The sequence below is a fragment of the Brachyistius frenatus genome, unplaced genomic scaffold, assembly GCF_029030835.1.
Source record: "Brachyistius frenatus isolate BFR_SWC_R1_liver_20210118 unplaced genomic scaffold, ASM2903083v1 Contig_286, whole genome shotgun sequence".
NCBI classification, from domain to species: Eukaryota; Metazoa; Chordata; class Actinopteri; family Embiotocidae; genus Brachyistius; species Brachyistius frenatus.
The window spans coordinates 368,706-386,457 of NW_027210885.1; the positions used below are offsets into that span (position 1 = coordinate 368,706).

The window sequence follows — 17,752 nt, forward strand, 5'->3', positions numbered from 1 at the left end:
AGTAAGTAACATGAACAAAGTGGGTTTCCGAGGCTGTTTCCCTTGTAATGCTGTGACCAGTTAAAAAAAGATTGGCTTTATGACATTTGGAGGAAATAATACCGGTGACAAAAAGAAATTGAAACGACACAAACATGGGACGGCGAAAGCTCAACATTTCTTTTGTTTCTCCTCAACAGACACAAACGACTGCAACCCTCATCCATGGTATGTACCGTCTCTCGCGTCGCACGCTCTTCTGGTGCGGCCAAACCTTTCCCACCATCTTTTAAACTTTAAAAAAAAAAAAAAAAAAAAAAAAAAAAAAGCCGCATTTAGCCGCGTCTCCACACTTCACACAGACACCGTGCAGGCTGGAGGGGGTGAAGGGCCGCTGAAAGCGGTGGAAGTTGTCCTTAAATCAAGCCTCAAAGGGGCATCTCACAGAGGGGGGGGAGGAAGAAGGGGGGCGTATTGAATAGGACAGTGAGACGTGGGAGTTTTGTGGGGAGGACAAGAGTCCCACCTACCCCATGGTGGTGAATGCAGGTGGGGGGGGGGTGGAAAGGTGGAGGGAAGGGATGCAGGGGGGGAGGGCGTATGTGTCCATTCTTCCAGTGCGACCTGGGGGGAAGCTCGGCTTTGAGGAGGCACGATGAGAGGAGAGGAGGGGAGGGGCTGGACACGCCTATTAGCATCTGAAAGGTGGAGGCTTGTATTGATGAGCTGAATTGAGCTTTGTGACCCCCACCGCACACACACACACACACACACACACACACACACACACACACACACACACACACACACACACACACACACACACACGCAAGCACGCACAGAAACGACGAGGCTGGAAAGGATGTACAGCTCCCATCTGATCTTTTTTTTTTGTATTATTATTTCTCTCCTCTCAGTTACAACGGTGGTATCTGTGTGGACGGAGTCAACTGGTTCCGGTGTGAGTGCGCCCCCGGTTTTGCCGGACCGGACTGCAGAATCAGTGAGTGATGATACAACGCGTGTTTTTGATGCAAAAAAAACAAAAAAACAACCTCGGAAACACCTGAAACGAAATCCCTGATCCGATGCCGATTCATGGAGACCCTGAGGGTAGCCATGGCAACGCAGTATGATTAAGAGGATGGATTGATGGAGCGAGGAAGGAACTAAGAAAAAAAAAAGGAAAGGAAAGGGGACGGGGAGGTGATGGACACACTGACACCTAAATGCAAGGCCGGGACTCCGCCCTCTCCCTTTTTCTCGGTCCTTTAACGCCCCGGGGGGTCAGAGGTCGTCCCTCCTCCACACTCACACAGTCACACATTCACACACGGAAGACAAATTACCCAGTGACCCCGAAATTCTTCTTCTCCGCTCTGCTTTGTTTTGGCCGGATAGCGTTCACCTTTTTTGTCAGGCCTGAATTTGAGAATCCTCATCCCGACCGTGTTCATGCGAAATCTGGGCGACAATGGCCGAGAGTTCCCACTGATCTCAGAGGCTCAGCCCGCGTTGGGATTTTCATTTTTTTTTTGGGGGGGGGGGGGGGGTTTGACTGACTGGTATTTCAGTCAAGAGGCGGCGAAATAAATCTGTGGAGTCGTAGATCGATTAGGAAAGGATATTGAGAAGTAAAAAAAAAAACACTACTGTTGTACAATTTATTTATTTATTTATTTCTCTGAGGTTTTTGCTCTTTTTCTCTGGTCGTCCACCAGCAGCTGTACGAGTTCTCCCACGTCACCGAGCCCTTTTTTTTTTTTCCCGCCGAGACTCGCGTCCGAGTTAACCTTGCCGCTCTGTTCTCTTCTCGACAGACGTAAACGAGTGCCAGTCCTCGCCGTGCGCCTACGGCGCCACCTGCGTGGACGAGATCAACGGCTTCCGATGCGTCTGTCCGCCCGGTCGAACGGGAGCCCGGTGCCAAGACTGTAAATACGCCCCCGCGCGCCCAACCTTCTCCGTCCACGTCTCAGTCCCGACCCCTTGTTTGCACGGTCAAACGTTTCCTCTCCCTGTCTGCTTCCGCAGTCGTCGGCGTCGGAAAGACGTGCCGCTACGCCGGGCTGCAGTTTCCGCACGGCAGCCGCTGGGAGGAGGAGTGCAACGGCTGCCGCTGCACCAACGGCAGAGTGGACTGCAGCAAGGTAGGAGACGCCTGCCGGACACGCCGCGGTGGAATATCGGCCGCTTTATGCGATCTGTCTTTTATTTATTTTTTTGGGTGGGGGGGGGGGGGGGGCGATTATAACGGCGGCTAACAAGCCCGGTGACGACAGTTTGTTTACATGTGAAACCAGTCGCTCGTCGGTCTTTTATCGCAACCTACGAGCTACAAATGTGAGAAAATAGTCGTTTTCTACGCGCTTACTGTTGTTTTCCAGTTAAGAAAATGGTCTTCCTGTTCCTTACCGTTTGTATCACGCGTCCGCCATGCGTACGTTTAAAAGTGGCTGCATATCGACTCAAAATTGATTACGCTTCATGTATGAATTAAGTCATGCCGATGAATATAATGGTACTTGTGTCTTCTTTTAATTTAAGCCATTATTCATTGTTCTGAGATGGTTACAAAATCAGGTAGAAAAGGACCAGAAACAGAAACCGCAGAAAGGAAATAAGAGGAAATAAAGGTGTTAAGATCAGAGACTAGTATTTCATCTTTATGTAATTTTGTTGTTGTCCTCGGGTCAAAATGACCCGCAGCTGTGTTCAACCAATTTCTTATTTTATTTTCATATTTTTTGGGGGATCATTGGTGACAAGGAGGCTGTGAGGGTTTCTTTTAAAGAATGATGACCAATGATCCCAAAAAATATAGAAATAAAATAGAACTTGGTTGAACACAGCTGCCGGTCATTTTGACCCGAGGACAACACGAGGGTTAAATGTCCCTCATTTGAACTTTAATTTTTTTTTTTCGAGTGTGTTTATATTATCGTTCACATTACAAAATTGATATAATGATCAATTAGTGTGCGACAGTAATAAACTGAGTCAATAAGGTATTTTGTAAACTAACAAAATCATTTCATTTTTTTTTTATTAGTGATTTGAGTCATTTTTACAGCAGAAATGTCAAATTTAATGGTTTTGTTTCTTTCTGAAACTTGACGTATTCAAACTAAATATTTAGTTTCTTTTGAACTGTTGTTTGGCCAAAACAAAACAAAAAAAATTGGGAAATCGCGTTGGACGATTGTCATGTTTTTTAATGAATTGAGAAAATTCACGCCAGGTGCTGTGCGGCCGCCGTCCCTGCCGGCTCGCGTCTTCGGGCCCGGACCGGAGCCCGCAGTCCTGCCCGGCCGGACGCGAGTGTCTGGAGCACAGCTACTTCACCTGCTTCTCCCCGCCTTGCCATCAGTGGGGGGTTTGTTCGCTGGCCGGACCGCCGCCGCCTCCGCGAGCGACCACCAAGTGTCAGCCGAACAGCGGCCATTTGGACAACAGCTGCGGCCGCGTGACACTTGTTTTCAACAGAGACAAAGTCCCACCGGTGAGTCGCCGTCATCGCGCGCACAAATCGTTGCTTCCCGTCGTCTCGAGCGGTTCTGGTTGTTGTGTTGTTGTTGTTGTTGAACAGCGTGTTTGTGTGTGTGTGTGTGTGTGTGCGTGTGCGCAGGGAACAACAGTGGAGAATATCTGCTTTGAGCTCAGGTATCTTCCCGACACCCGAAGCCTGGCGAAGGACCACGCCCTCCTGCTGCTCTGCGACCTGTCCCGTTCCAATCAGGACGCCGTAGCCGTCGCTATCGTGAGTGAGCGATCATCCCGTCGCCGACTGGTTACGTTCTCCACTTCGGCTGAGGTCGTTAGTTTGTACTTTTCCAGGTTTTGGCTGCCGCAGTTTGAATTCGTTTGGAGATTTAAACTTTTTTTCTTTTTTTTCTTTTTTTTTTAAATACAGCAAGCACCTGTTAAACAACACAACCTAAATTTGTTTAAATATAAATTGGTTGTGTATTTTGTGTCACATAAAGTACAAAAATGAACCATTTTGTGAGTGCAGGCTGTGCAGTAAGAAGTCAACGGAGAAGTTTTAAGACGTTCACGTATTGTCCATTTCTTGCAGCCGCGTTGAATACGACGTAAACATGCCGCATGTCGTTACCCGACTTCAGGTCCGTTTCCAGCTCGTTGTCTCATCTCTTCTCCGCCGCCCGTTTGTTTTTTTGTTTTGTTTTTTTTCCCCAGTCGTTCCAGCCCGAGGACCTGTCGGACCACAGCCTGATCCAGGAGGCGGCAGGCGCCATCGTGGGCACCTTGTCCAAGAGGCACAACAGCACCATAATGCTGGCGGTCGTCGAGGTCAAAGTGGAAACGCAGGTCGTGTCCGCTTCAGTGGGTGAGTCGTGGTTTGTTACTACGAGTGTCGATCCTCAAAAACCGATTCGATTTGTTGTATTTATTTTTATCACTTTTTTTTTTTTTTTTTTTTTTAATTTTAGAACATTTATTTTAGTTTTCACTGATACGGGAAATTGTCAGTGAAAGTACGACGAAAGTCGCGCTACGATGACGTGATAAACCCAAAATCTCGCTGACGATATAAACAAAAGTTTTCTTTCCTTCAAATTCGATGCTCGTGGCGGTGTGATGTCACAGCCCACCTTTCCGTGTCCGATTTTGCCATTTGTCCCTACTCCCGCTGATTTATTTTTTTTTTTTCTCTCCCGTCTCCCGCCTCGTCCACCTCCGTGTCCCCAGACTACCTGGTGCCTCTGCTGTGCGTCCTCCTCTGCCTGCTCTGCCTCTTCTGCATCATCGTTTGCGTTTGGTGGACGCGCAAACGGAGAAAAGCGCGCGAGAGGACGTCGCGATCGGCCGCCGACGACAGCGTGAACAACCAGTGGGAGCCGCTGCGGCTGGTGGTGGGGTGTGAGCAGCAGCAGCAGCAGCAGCAGCTGCTGAAGGAAAGCAACAGGGAGGCCGAGCAGGAGCGCAAAAAGCTCATGGGCCCCTCGTGTCGGACGTGTGACGAGGGGGAGGAGGAGGAGGAGACGGAGGGCGAGCTGGAGGAGGAGTGCGGCGGGGCGGAGGCGGGGAAGCAGCTAGTTTATAAGTACTCGAAGACTGCGGTGCAGTCCGGTGGGGGAGTGATCTGCACCCTGCACAGCTCCAGCTCACCCCTCAAAGCGCCCCACCGGACCCCAGGCTACAGCCCCAAAGACAACCGCTGGAAAAATGTCAGTGCCGTCTTGACTGGTCAGAAAGACCTCAGAGACCATTGTGTATAAGAAATTTAACGAAAGTACTCGCGATGTCGGAAGCAAGAGAAGCTGCGAGGCAGCGATTATTCTTAGTTTTGGACTACTTTTGGAAAGGGAAAAAAAAAAAAATAGGCTTTTTTTTTGGTTGTTTTTTTGTTCTAATAAGCCATTCTTTACTTTGTTTTCATGTTTTCGTCACTGTCACCTGAAGTGATTTTTTTTTTAATTTTTTTTTTGGTTGTTTTTTTTTAAAATTTTGTTTTGGATTCAGGAGGCTCGAGCACAGTGAATGTCCTTTTTTTGGTTGTTGTTTTGCTTCTGTTCTCTTTTATTTTTCTTTAATTGTGTACAGAAGGAGAAGAAATGTAACGACGTTACGGGAGGCAAAAGAAGCTCTCTGCAAGTTTTTTTGTTGTTGTTTTGTTTATGGAATTGTACCATTTAAGAAACGGTGAATCGTTGAAATGGAGCGGGGGGGGGGGGGCATGTATAAAGTTTTTGTTTGTTTGTTTGTTTACAGATAATTAGGATTTTGTTAAACTGTCAGTTGGCTCCTGTTCCGTGTCTGTGGGGGCAGATACACGGTGAATGGGGGACGGTGAGGGGAAGGGTTTTGAGGGAAATGGAGAGGGACCATCCCCTTTTGCTCCGTCTCCTTCCAGCTTCGCCCACCGATCCCACCTGTGGCCGTCATGCGCCAGCCTTACCAAAACACTTGGCCTGGAGGGGAGAGGGGACAGAAACCCCAGTGCCTACTATGTGGCCTTCCATTTTTGTTCTCCTGTCTCTCAGTTGTCTCGGCTGAAAGCTCTGTTTGAGGATTTTTTGCAGTATTTGAGTTGGTAGCAAGTGCCTTTCTGAGAGCTGTGTTCAGGCTCCAAGTCGCGCTGCCCAGTTTGACCTCCTTGTTCTCAAATCTCAAAGGGATATTGTGTACATTAAGAGTTCAATTTCACAGCAACGCCATTCAAGGTATTTGATCAAAACAGAAATGAATACTCTGTACATACGTGTAAATACGAAAGGAGTCGCTGTGTATATTTGAAATAAGTAACTTAAAGACAAGTCACACATTTTTATTATTATTGTTGTTATTATTATTATTATTATTATGATTAATATTATTTTTATTTTTTTTACAATGCCATTCCTTTTATTTATGCCAGTCGAAATAGGCAGGTTTTATAACACTTACTATTCAGAGTCCCACAGTTAAGAACTTTTACAATGAGGTACCACTTATGAAGGAATTGCTGAAGGGTTTATAAATGGTTTGTCGTCGACGCATTTATCTTCTTTTTGTGTGACAAACAGTTGGGATTATTTTATTTCAGTGGTGTTTTTTTTTTTTTAGTTATGCAAAGAAAATCACTGATGCTTTTCAACATTCAGATAATGTCATAATATCCATTTTGGGGTCAAAATAACACTAAATTTATATATTTAATGGTAATCTGGCTAAATGCAGGCCAACAGTAATACATCTAGTCGGGATCTTTAGCGTCTTTAACACTGCAGATTTTATTATATTAGATTTTGCCAGATTTCAGATGGAATACCAACCAGTCATCAGTAGAAAGCAGGAAGCATGGCCTGGATGTTTTATCGAGGCAAATAGAGCCTTCATTTTCTCTATTGAAGAAAACCTCCATTCTCAGTACTACGTTATTTGTCTCTATATTTACTTACCACTTCACTGTAAAACAGAAACCGTCTTAAATGGGCATATTCATGGAAAATGGACATCAAAACTATATCCAAAAAATGCAGAAAAAGAACATGTTACTCTTACCCTTCTGACCTCTCGTCCAATCAATGAAGTCATTGTGCGGTTTTGCCGTTTACTGCTAACGGAGAACACCTACCGGGACTTCACAAAATAGCGGTGTGGCCAGAGGTGCAACCTAGCGCAGAGTTGTTTTTTGTTTCAGTTAATTTGAATTTACTTTCCAGTATCACCGGTTTTAGTTGCTCAATCAAGATTTGGTAATTAAAGAAAAAAGATCAACAGTAGCTTTTGGTGGGTAGTGTTCAAAAGCTGCCAACATGATTGCCTTAAGTTTCCAAACCATTTCTAAACCCATCACAAACCCTTTTCTTTCAGGTGCCTTAATGTAACGAGTAATGCATTATTTGTGTTATCTATGGTCATCTTTTTATGTTGTTGGTTTGTTTTCACTGTTTAAAGGAAAGTAACTCTTTAAAACATTGTGTGGTGTATTGTGGCGTGTTCTATTCGCCTGAGTAAAGCACTCTCCTCTTCTCAGCTCTCGTGGAGATTTCTGGAGTAAAAACACTGACGGAGGGTTAATACAAAAAAAAAAACAACAAACAAAAAAAACCGCAGTCCACCATGGCAGTGTTGAGTGTTATGAATGTTGATGTTAGTAGGTCAAATGTGGACATCATGCATTAGCTTCATGTTTGGTTTCAAGGCTTTAATGAAGGGAACAATGTTTGCAGATGCAGATTCTTTTTTCTTTTCTTTTTTTTTCTGTCATGCAAATGGTTTTTTTTTTTTTAAGTTACCAACTCAGTTTAAAAATGACAAAAGTTTTACCCCTTTTCATATCTTGTCATTGTCTCAAAACGCCATTGTATTTCTGTAAATGGGACAGCAAAATAAAGAATTAAAAATGCATCACTGCTGGTGTTAAAAGCTGAATATGCATATTGTATACACTTTATTGTACAAGGGACATAAGTTAATTTTGTACAAAGTAAAAAAAAAAAAAAAAAGAGTTTCCATTCTTTCAGTGGATGTTTCATTGTTCTAAATAATCATCCCACTTATTTATTAAAACAGTTTTGACACTTCATGATCGCGCTTGTAATATTTGGTTTGCAACGCAGAACTCTGAAACTGATGAGCTGGAGGTTCATGCGCCAAAACATGTTGACGTCGTGAAGAGGGCCTCTAAACTCGCAAACCAATTCAAACTGGAGGTCGACTTGGCCCCTTACTCCGGAGCTTTCAACCACATCACGTGGCCTTCGTCGGCAGACAGAACTGGCTGACGTCTCCTCCGTACCCCCCGTTGCTGTTGGCACCACGGCCAAATGCAGCGAGCTTTTTTTCTTCTCACTCCAATTAGTGGCGGTGTAGCGGTCGGCGCTTTCGCCTCTCAGGAGGGAGGTGTGCAGGGTTCGAGCCTCGGCCGGGTCACCACCTCGGTTCAAACCTTAACTGGGGGCGAGGGCCTTTCTGTGTTCTCCTGCGAGGGTTCCCTCCGGGTGCTCCGGCTTCCTCCCTCCCTCCAGAAACATGCAGGTAAATAAAACTAGAACTACGACATGGGTGGGCTAGTTTAATTTCAATTGTGTTGACTTCTTATTCTTTGTCTTTCTTTCTGTTCGCACGTCCGAGCAGCTCAAAGTTGACCCTCCGCCTCTTTAACTGTTGCCGTCCACCCAGGAGCTGCAGCCTCCGCCCCGGTCTGTGTGGGCTGAGGAGGGCTGTCGGGACGGATCGATCCAGTAACCTCGCCAGCCCCGCCCGTCACTCTCGCTCTCCACCGCGCCAATAGAACCTCGTCTCCTGTTCTGGGCCGATCCATTCTCGGCCAATGGGAGGCTGGCGCGATCATCCCGGCCGCGTGACGATGTGAATGTTTCATGAGGAACGTTTTGGTGTCGGGGCGAAGCGGCGCGGTGGTGGGGTGGGACACTTTTTCCTCCCGACTCCCACGGGCACGCCTGGCTGGCGCTAATGGGACCTTCCCTTGTCGGAAAGGCCGGATCAACTTACACAGCTTTGTGGAAGTGGTGGTGTCATCGGACGGCGGGGGCGGGTTGATAATGATATATGAATTTATGGATGACTGTATCATTCCTAAGAAGGGTTTGGTCAGTCTGAGCTTTGTCAGATCCTGTAAATGGGATGCGGTGGATATCAATACCTTCTATATCAGAACATGGGGTTTCATTTCTGCAGAAGTGATTCATGTCCTTATTTGTTTTAGGTGATTGCAGTTTGTTTTTGTGCTGAATGATACTTCCTGTGGCTCATTTCCTTATCGGTCGACTTCAGTACCTGATCTCACTGATGTTCAGATCTCTAATCGGGTTACCAAATCTTGTGGAGAAACTTAAAACGGAACAGCGGAGGCTCTTATGGAAACATATCAAAGTGTCGTCACACGTTCTTCAGGTGTTCGCATACTTTTGACCATGTTGTGTGTTACGGCGACGAAATCCCGGTTTAAGTCCAGACATCGGAAGTTAATGTTAAACCGCAGTTTTCTGACTTGCGATGCTTCGTTTATGATTTTTTTTTTTTTCAGAAATTACTTTTAGAAGTCCCATGAGACGAGTCGAGAACTTGTTTGTGTTAGCTGATGATTGATAAAAGTGATTGTGTTGCTTTCTCCCACACACAAAGATTAAGGCGAATCTAAATTACTCGTCAAATCAGTATAGTAGAAAATCTGGAATTACAATTTGGCTGTTAAAGATCTTTAAGATCGTTTTAAGCGTGACACTCTGTCATTAGACTTTTGATTTCTACACCTTTTTGCTTGACTTGACTTTAACCAGTTTTTTTTTTTTTCATTTTTAGTCCCATATTTTAAGTCCTCTTCGATGTCTGATCGTGAAGCACAGAACTATTTATTTATCGCCTTTTCTTGGTACGAGGTAGTAGAAGTGTGCTGCCAAGTTGCCTTTGTGTCTGTCAGCATCACCCCCACCACCACCACCACAACCACCCCCACCCCTACCCCCCACTGATCCCAGACTGCATCAGTAAACTGACACCAGATTCCAAAAGTGGCTCCTTACAGCAGCCAAGGACATTTCGGTGCGCTGCATTTGTAAACACGTAGTACTACGACCCTGCGGCTCAAAATGGCGGCGAGCGTTCGCAAGGGAAGCAAACACCCAAACTGTAAAAGCCACGACGACTATAATGATGACGTGACAAAACGTGGGCTCTCTGTACACACGGGTAGTCTGCAGACCGACCGACCGACCGCGAGATGGTATTTAGTGTGTGCTCTTCTCCCCGGAGCTGCTCCGTACATCTGTTGATGTGGGTCTTTGGGAGCATCTGACAGTGGAGGCAGCTGGGTGACAGGATTTTAGGCTAAGCCGTTCGTCCCTTTAAACACACACACACACACACACACACACACACACACACACACACACACACACACACACACACAGACAGAGTCTACACACACATATACACACCAAACACGGCCCTTATGGGACATCAGCCTGGCACGTGCTGGTGGACAGCGGGCTGCAGCTGGCACTGTGGGCGGAGAAACAAGCCACAGTGTACGACTGAGTCTGTGTGTGTGGGGTGTGTTTACTGGCACTGCAGGTCCGTCCTGGCACTGCAGTAACCCCCCCCCCTCCCCACACACACACACATACACATACCCTCTGCACCAGGAGGTTGGAGGGCGGAGGCAGGGGAGGGGGCACTGTCTTGGCAGAGAGGAGGGGATGGCTGGAGCTGCAGGAGTGCAGCACAGATCTGTAACAGCTTTTCTGGGACAGCTGTTCAGTGTGAGCTCCATGAGTCTGAATAAACAAACATGTTAAGATGAAAGTTAAATGATTTGTGGGTAAACATGGCAGTTGCACTGAGACAAGTGAGCAGATGAAGCAAAAATATACCTGAATTCGAATAGGAACGAAGAGGATGGAGGAATTTGTATAACCAGAAATGTCCTAAAGTTTATCGGAAATGTGCAGGTGGCACCGTCATTTACAGGAAAAACATTTACAAAAGTGATTCAATTGATGATATTCACTGTTAATTAATCTGCAGGTTATTTCCTCAAGTAACAAGAGAATAAAATGTGAACAAATAGTGAAACATCCCAATTGCAACTCCATTTTCAGTGTTTGAATGTCTTGTTTTTTTTTCCAACCGACATATGAAAACCCAACAATATTTGTACTGCAGTAAACTATCAGAGAAAACTAACAAGAACAGAAAATACTCATATTTAATCAACTTGATTTTTTTTTTTTTTTGTAATTTTTTTCTTCAATTTATACAAATATTGATTGACTATTGATGAACTGACTTCCAAGATACAATGTATAAAAAGCTAGTTATGTTAGGGTTAGTTACCAATCACCACAACAACGTAGTCTGAGGCAATATATCACAATTAATCTGATTTTGAGACATAACATAAACATGACCTGTTAATGGACTGGAGTTTTGGTTTTTGATTTTTTTTTTTCCCTCCTCATCGACAATCACGGCTACGGAAGTCATTCCAAACAGCCATGTTGGATTTTGCAGGGTTAGATGAAAGGTCAAAGGGCCAAAGGAGGATAAACAAACTGTGAATTTGCATCGACCTCCCCACCGCGGCCAGAAGCTCTTGTCCACACACACTGCACACGCACTTGCACACATGTTCATGCCGTGGCGAGATGCCAGTGCATTCACAGCACGTCTTTGTTGTTTGGATATCTCTGGTGAGAGTGCAGGCTTTAGCAACTGGTGGTGGAAAACAAAGCATGAGCTCGTATATCCCCGATATATAGCATGGAGTGGAATACACACACACACACACATAAGGCCCATGTATATATGAACAGACAGATGGAAAGATTGAGGGCTTTCAGACGATGCTTTCTTTGTTTTTGTTTTCAGATCCCGCCACGTAGTTTTCCGTCCTACTGACACCCCCCCCCCCCTCACACTGTATGCCATGCATGTCGCCTTTGTACACGCTCGAGTGACAGTGTGCGGTGCAACCCAACACTGCGCAGCGACTTGCAAGGTCAATTTGCACTTCTTGCAGCCTGACTGACATTAGGGAGTGTAAAATACCCTCAGGAGCTCCTTTGAAGCAAGTATGTGCAGCACAAGAAAATAACTCGATATGTACAGAAAATAAGAGCTACGCTGAAAGGATTTTTAGGTGCTGAAGCACCACGAGGACGCAAGGGGCATCAACATCTGTGGTTGACAATGCAAGACGGTAGCATTGTCTGAAGTGTGGGAAAAAGTCAAAATTATCTTCATTATAATTGTTTTCTTATGTTCTAAAAAAAACCAACCCATTTAATTATGCACTCAAGTTGCCTACGTGTGTTCTCTCGTCAAATCAAACTGTTAAATTAAATGTTTCTACAACTATGTTTCTATCATATTATTTATTATTAACAGGCCTCTGTAGTTCATATAAAAAAAAATTCCAGAAAGCTTTTCAATAAATGGTTTCTAAACAACTTCAAAAAAGCAGATGAGGCCCCGTGACACATGTTCCCGATGTCAATGAATTGTTTTCACCAAACAGGCTTTTCTGTTCTAATCTTTTATCAGGTGGTTTCATTGAAATGAAACCCGCCCAAGTCCCAATTCAGGCTATTCTGTTTTCCACTTCTTCCACAAATTAACCACAAATATCAGAGTAGGCCTATTTTTCTACTAAATTCGTTTTTTTTTAATTTATTTCCTCTCCCATTAATCATCTCTGACATGTGTCTTAGGTGACCACTGCTTAACTTAAATATTTACATTTAGGCTATATAAAACTGTTAAAACTAGTTTCACCGCGAGCTCCAAGTGCACATATGCATTGACGTATCACCAGAAATCTTATTTCGTCTGTCATATATTAGATTTTTTTTTTATTTTGATTTTATACACTTTATTATATAACATATAATATAATCTACAGGAGACCATTTTTAAATTTTTTAAAAAAAATTTTAAGTAGCTCACGTGACCTACTCTAACTAACGTAACATATATCAAACGCACCCTTTTTTTTTTTTTTTTTTTTTTTTTGAAATATGGCGGTCTCGTTAAACTTCCGGTCTCTGTCGCCGCTCAGCTCTTGCTACGCCACTGCGTCGCGTTAAACACGTGCTGCGGCCGCTTTCTCTTCGTGTTTAAACCGCGTTTTTAAAGTCCGTGTCGCTTCAAAAACGGTTTATATAATCCGTTTCATGACACACCGACGACCAGCTAGTTTCCTACATTTGTTTCCTTCTGTCCGTGAAGTCCCAAAGATTTCCTCCGGGGCGCGGGGTGATGCGTTCACGGCCCCGTTTCCCCAATCTGTAAGTACACTTCGCTTGTGCTGACCTGCATATTATTTGGTGTTTTGGCTTTGGTTCAGCGTGTTTATGGACTCGGTGAGTTCATTTCTGTGAGCTGTTTTCGCCTTTGGTGTCTTTTGTTCTGACCTGTAGAGCCGTATTTCAAGCCATCAATGAATTAAACCCATTACCTCTTATTGTGCCTGAGCAATTATGATTCAGGGATTTGGCAGGTGTATTATGATGATACTGTCAAGGTGCTGATGCACACAATGTTGTAAAGTTTAATTAATGCCCTCAATGTCAGATGAGATTCGTTTTGACTTTCTTTTTTTTTTTTTTTGGCATCATAAACCCTTCTGCTGTAGTATTTCCAAATTACTTTACATACTTCCAATTTAATGTGAAATAACTAGTCATAAACTATCTTTTAGGATGCCAGGTGAAATGTGCCAAACATATCCTGTTATTAATCTTAAGAGCACTTCTACCGTTAATTACCTAATTTCCATATCTGCTGAAATCATTAAATATTTAACATACAATTATTTTGGAAAAATAGCATTAAAAAAAAACAACTTTAGACCACTTAATGACAACATTTTCCAGTTAGTTTTCTTGCTGCTATGATAGTTACAGATGTTTTTGGTTAAAAGAGATGTTCAAAGCTTTTAAATGGCCTTTGAATTAAGCACGTTATGTGGATTTCAAAGACACTTTCATTTTATATTTAATCCGAGCAATGTTGGCTTCAAAGCTGAGGTTGATACTGAAGAACATGCGATGTGATTGAAAGCTCCACAACAGCTACCGAATGGACCTTTTTAGTGAGATTGTTTTCTCAACTGCTGTTTCTAAGGTCAAGAATGAACATTGAACGTCAAATTTTCAACCAGCCTTGGAGAAAATGTCTTTAAATTGCTCCAAAAAAAAAAAAGTTGAACACCTACATCATAACTTGGCTTTTTTTCTAATGGAGGAAAAAGTGAGCTAGGGGACCTTGAGTGAAGACGTTTATTGCCACCATCCATGCGAGTGTTAGTGATGGCTGGAGTTTGGTAATGGAAAAACACATTAAAGTCATTATGCTGATCTTTTCATTTTGGCACTCCTGTGTGACTCAGTCTTCACTCACCTGGTTCGGATTGAATAAGGAAATAATGCACGACTTTGTAATTTGGCACATTCGTGGGTTTGTTTGGGCATGTCAAAGAAATATGTTGCCTTGAGCCATGACAAGTGTAGATGAGCCAGACGGTGTGTTATCATAAATAACTCTGAAGAAAGGGACTGAGGACGTTAATCAAACTGAAGCCCTGATTTGCATTTACTCTGCTTTTATTACCAAAAAAACAAGCAGGGATGAAAATAACCGCTTGTCTTGTCGTTTAGTGCGGCGATGAATCGCCTGTTTCTATTGCCGAGTGAGCGTCTCAGCTTGAAGCATGTAGAGGCTTGGTGCCTTGCTCAAGGGTGTTTCTTTTTGATAGAGCCAATTCCTCCTGCACTTCTCGCATTGCCTTTATATGGCCATACAGTGCACTTCTTTAAGGCTCCGGCACCGAGTGAAATTAGGACTGCAACTATTTTCGCGATCAGTCGTTTCCTCGATTCACCGATTGTTTGGTGAATTCTTTTTTGCGCCATAATTTATGTATCATTGTAGTCGTTTTGTAAATTTGCATCTCACTCGGCGTCTCTCCTGGAGTAGTTTGGAGCTCTGGCACCCCCCCCCCCCCCCGACAGCTTGGACCCTGGTGTCTGTGCCCAGTAGGCCTGTTCAGTAATCCACGACTGTGTGTTGGTGAAAGGGAGAAAAAAAAAAAAAAGATTTGTGTTTCTCCAGAACTGCGATGAAGATACACACAGAGACCACTTTGAAAAATCAGCTTGTTCATGCTCTCATTGTTTTGGTTTCTAAATGACCTCAAACGTGTTTTTTTTGTTTGGTTTTTTTTGCATTCGTGTGCTGCGATTTCTTGTTACTTATCGAACGACATGCATACGCTGATACAGTGAGTATATCCTGATCTCAAAAAGCAATGCAGTTACCAGCTTTTGGAAGACGTGTTAAAATGTTTGTCCTTTGCGTGTCTCTTCTGTGTTGATGGAAAGTGGTGAAAGTGACACTCCTGAAGGGAAAAAAAAATTAAATAAATCAATTAATCAGAAACCCGATGCGATTCCTTTAGTCAATTCTCTCAACTTGACACTTGTCAGGTGTGACCTTAGAAAGGTGATCAGAGGTCAAATTCATCCGTAGCCAATCAAGTCGATTGGAATGACTAAAGGAAAGGATAATTAAAAGTTACCACGGGAGTCCCGCGTAACGAAAGCTGATTAAAATTGATTGTGTTCTTCGAAGCCGGTGATCCTTTTTATTCATTAAAACTCTTTTGGGTTGTGCTCAAGTTGCATTTGGCTGGAGCCGTCGTCATTCTTCCATGTAAAGACCCAACAGATAAGCATGAATGCACAATAATTAGACTTTTTCCTCCAATTGATTTACTTTTTTTTTTTTTTGGTGCATGCAAAAAAATGTTTTTTTTTTTTTTTAAAGTCTCGGAATTTGGGTTGTGTGAGGTCACGCTAGGACTCTGCGTTGGCATTGAGCGATATGGGCACAGCTGGGAATAGCTAGTGGAGGGATGTGCCACTTGGCAAGATGCCCGATGTGACAGCTGACTTAATAAGGAAGGCCTTTTATCCTGCAGACGAACATGTGGTCGATGGTGCAACAGCCTCTCTGAAGCTTCTCTTCTGTAGTTCATTATGTCAGTTCTACTTCATGAATATTTTTCTTTGGGAAGTAGATGAAGTAAAACCCACCTAATTAACCTTTGTATTCATATAATTAATCTAGTTCTGACATCCTCTTGTTAATAATAGAAGATTCTGGAATAGAAGCTCGATGGAAACGAGTCCCAGATATTTCTCTCGTATCTCATCCTTACTTCCAACTCTCCTTTTTTATTCCTTAAAGCTGGAGAGCTTGGATCCATTACAGCTGGCCAATGTATTGATATCTATATCTATATTTATATCTATATATCATGATATCAGCCCAGATTCGATTTTTGGCTATTGTAGTGTTGTCTTTTCCTGGTTTTAAAGGCTTCATTGCACATCACACTGTTCTCGCCGCTCTATTGTTTGCCTTCATCCACTTGGTCATCATATTCACATTAATAATGATTATTTATCATAAATGTTGTGGACATGTTTTGTGAAAGCCACAAAAGTTATCGCACAAAACATTCTGGCAATATTGACATTGAAGTATTTGGTCAAAAATATTGTGATATTTGATTTGGTCTGTAGTGGCCTGCCCCACTGCCAACTATTCAATTAACTAAACAATTGTTTGGTCTTTAAAATGTCAATAATTATATGAAATGAGTTTCCCAAAATCCAACCTGAAGTCCTCAGATATCTTGTTTTGGCAAACCAGCAGTCAAAAACTCAAAGATATTAAATTTACTGTCGTAGAAGACCAAAGAAGTCACCTAAAAAAATAATAATAATAATTTGACTAATGTATTAATCTACTCAAAACTTTAGCTTGAAATGCCAGCTAGATATACATAAACATTTTTTTTTTTTTAAATACACCAGACAATAAAACTGAAATGAAACATTTAAAAATATTTTTCTCTTTAACCAGTCCATTGCAGGCCTAAACCTCAGCCAAACCCAATTTATCTGAAATTCACATCCTCATTAGGACCTCTAACCAAAGTCCTAATCCTAAAGAAGCTAATTGAACAGGTGAGGACTGACGAAATGTCCTTACTCAGGAAGGGTTTTTCTCCCTCATCTTCATGTTATTATGGGGACCACACACCGGAGTCAAGTGAGTTATCCACCCCCCTTTTCCCCTCGTCTGACTGAGTTCCTGTTCCCATCCGCCCGGAGCGCCCAGCCTCTGGAGACACAGAGAGAAGAAAAACATACTTTTTTTTTTTTTTTTTTTTTTTTTACGACATTAAAGGCCGGCAGCCTCGTCACAGAGTGCTACCTTGTTTGATAGGGAAATTGGATCTAGACTTGAGAGGGGAGCGTAATGCGGTTAAAGGCGTCATGAATAGCCAGCTGTAACAGGATTTCATCCTCTGTAGAGCTTCAACTGACTGCTGCCGTGAGGCAAGTCATTAGGGAAAATCTCTCTCTCTCTCTCTCTCTCTCTCTCTGTGTGTGTGTGTGTGTGTGTGTGTGTGTGTGTGTGTGTGTGTGTGTGTGTGTCTTCCTCTTCCTCTGTGCTCACACTGTTTGCAGGAGGTCATCCTGTCTTCGTGGTCTGACTCGGTGAATCTGTCTGTCGGCGTTTTACGTGTCAGAGGGTCGTTGACGTCAGAGCAAATGCTGAGTCCCGCCACAGGATGCAGAAGTAGCAACCGGGCCAGAGGGAGATGGGCAGTCGTTGCTTCGGTCGCCGTGGCGTTCGTATCGACCGGTATTGTTACGGGTATGGACGATGCGGTCGACGGATGGACACGCGCAGTTCTGTTGATGCGCAGCTGGACAGATCCAACAGT

General features: G+C 43.6%; 1 protein-coding gene across 2 annotated transcripts in view; it reads left to right on the plus strand.

The window, feature by feature from the left end:
* jag2b (jagged canonical Notch ligand 2b) overlaps positions 1–7,860 on the plus strand; it is a 45,992-nt gene extending 38,132 nt beyond the window's left edge. For both annotated transcript variants that reach the window (XM_069722347.1, XM_069722348.1), the window contains 8 exons: positions 180–207; positions 897–982; positions 1,800–1,913; positions 2,014–2,129; positions 3,221–3,481; positions 3,608–3,739; positions 4,180–4,330; positions 4,693–7,860. In XM_069722347.1, the coding sequence (XP_069578448.1) occupies positions 180–207; positions 897–982; positions 1,800–1,913; positions 2,014–2,129; positions 3,221–3,481; positions 3,608–3,739; positions 4,180–4,330; positions 4,693–5,222 (1,418 nt within the window). In that variant the 3' untranslated portion in view covers positions 5,223–7,860. The remainder of the gene's footprint in view (positions 1–179; positions 208–896; positions 983–1,799; positions 1,914–2,013; positions 2,130–3,220; positions 3,482–3,607; positions 3,740–4,179; positions 4,331–4,692) is intronic.
* The last annotated feature ends 9,892 nt before the right edge of the window (positions 7,861–17,752 follow it).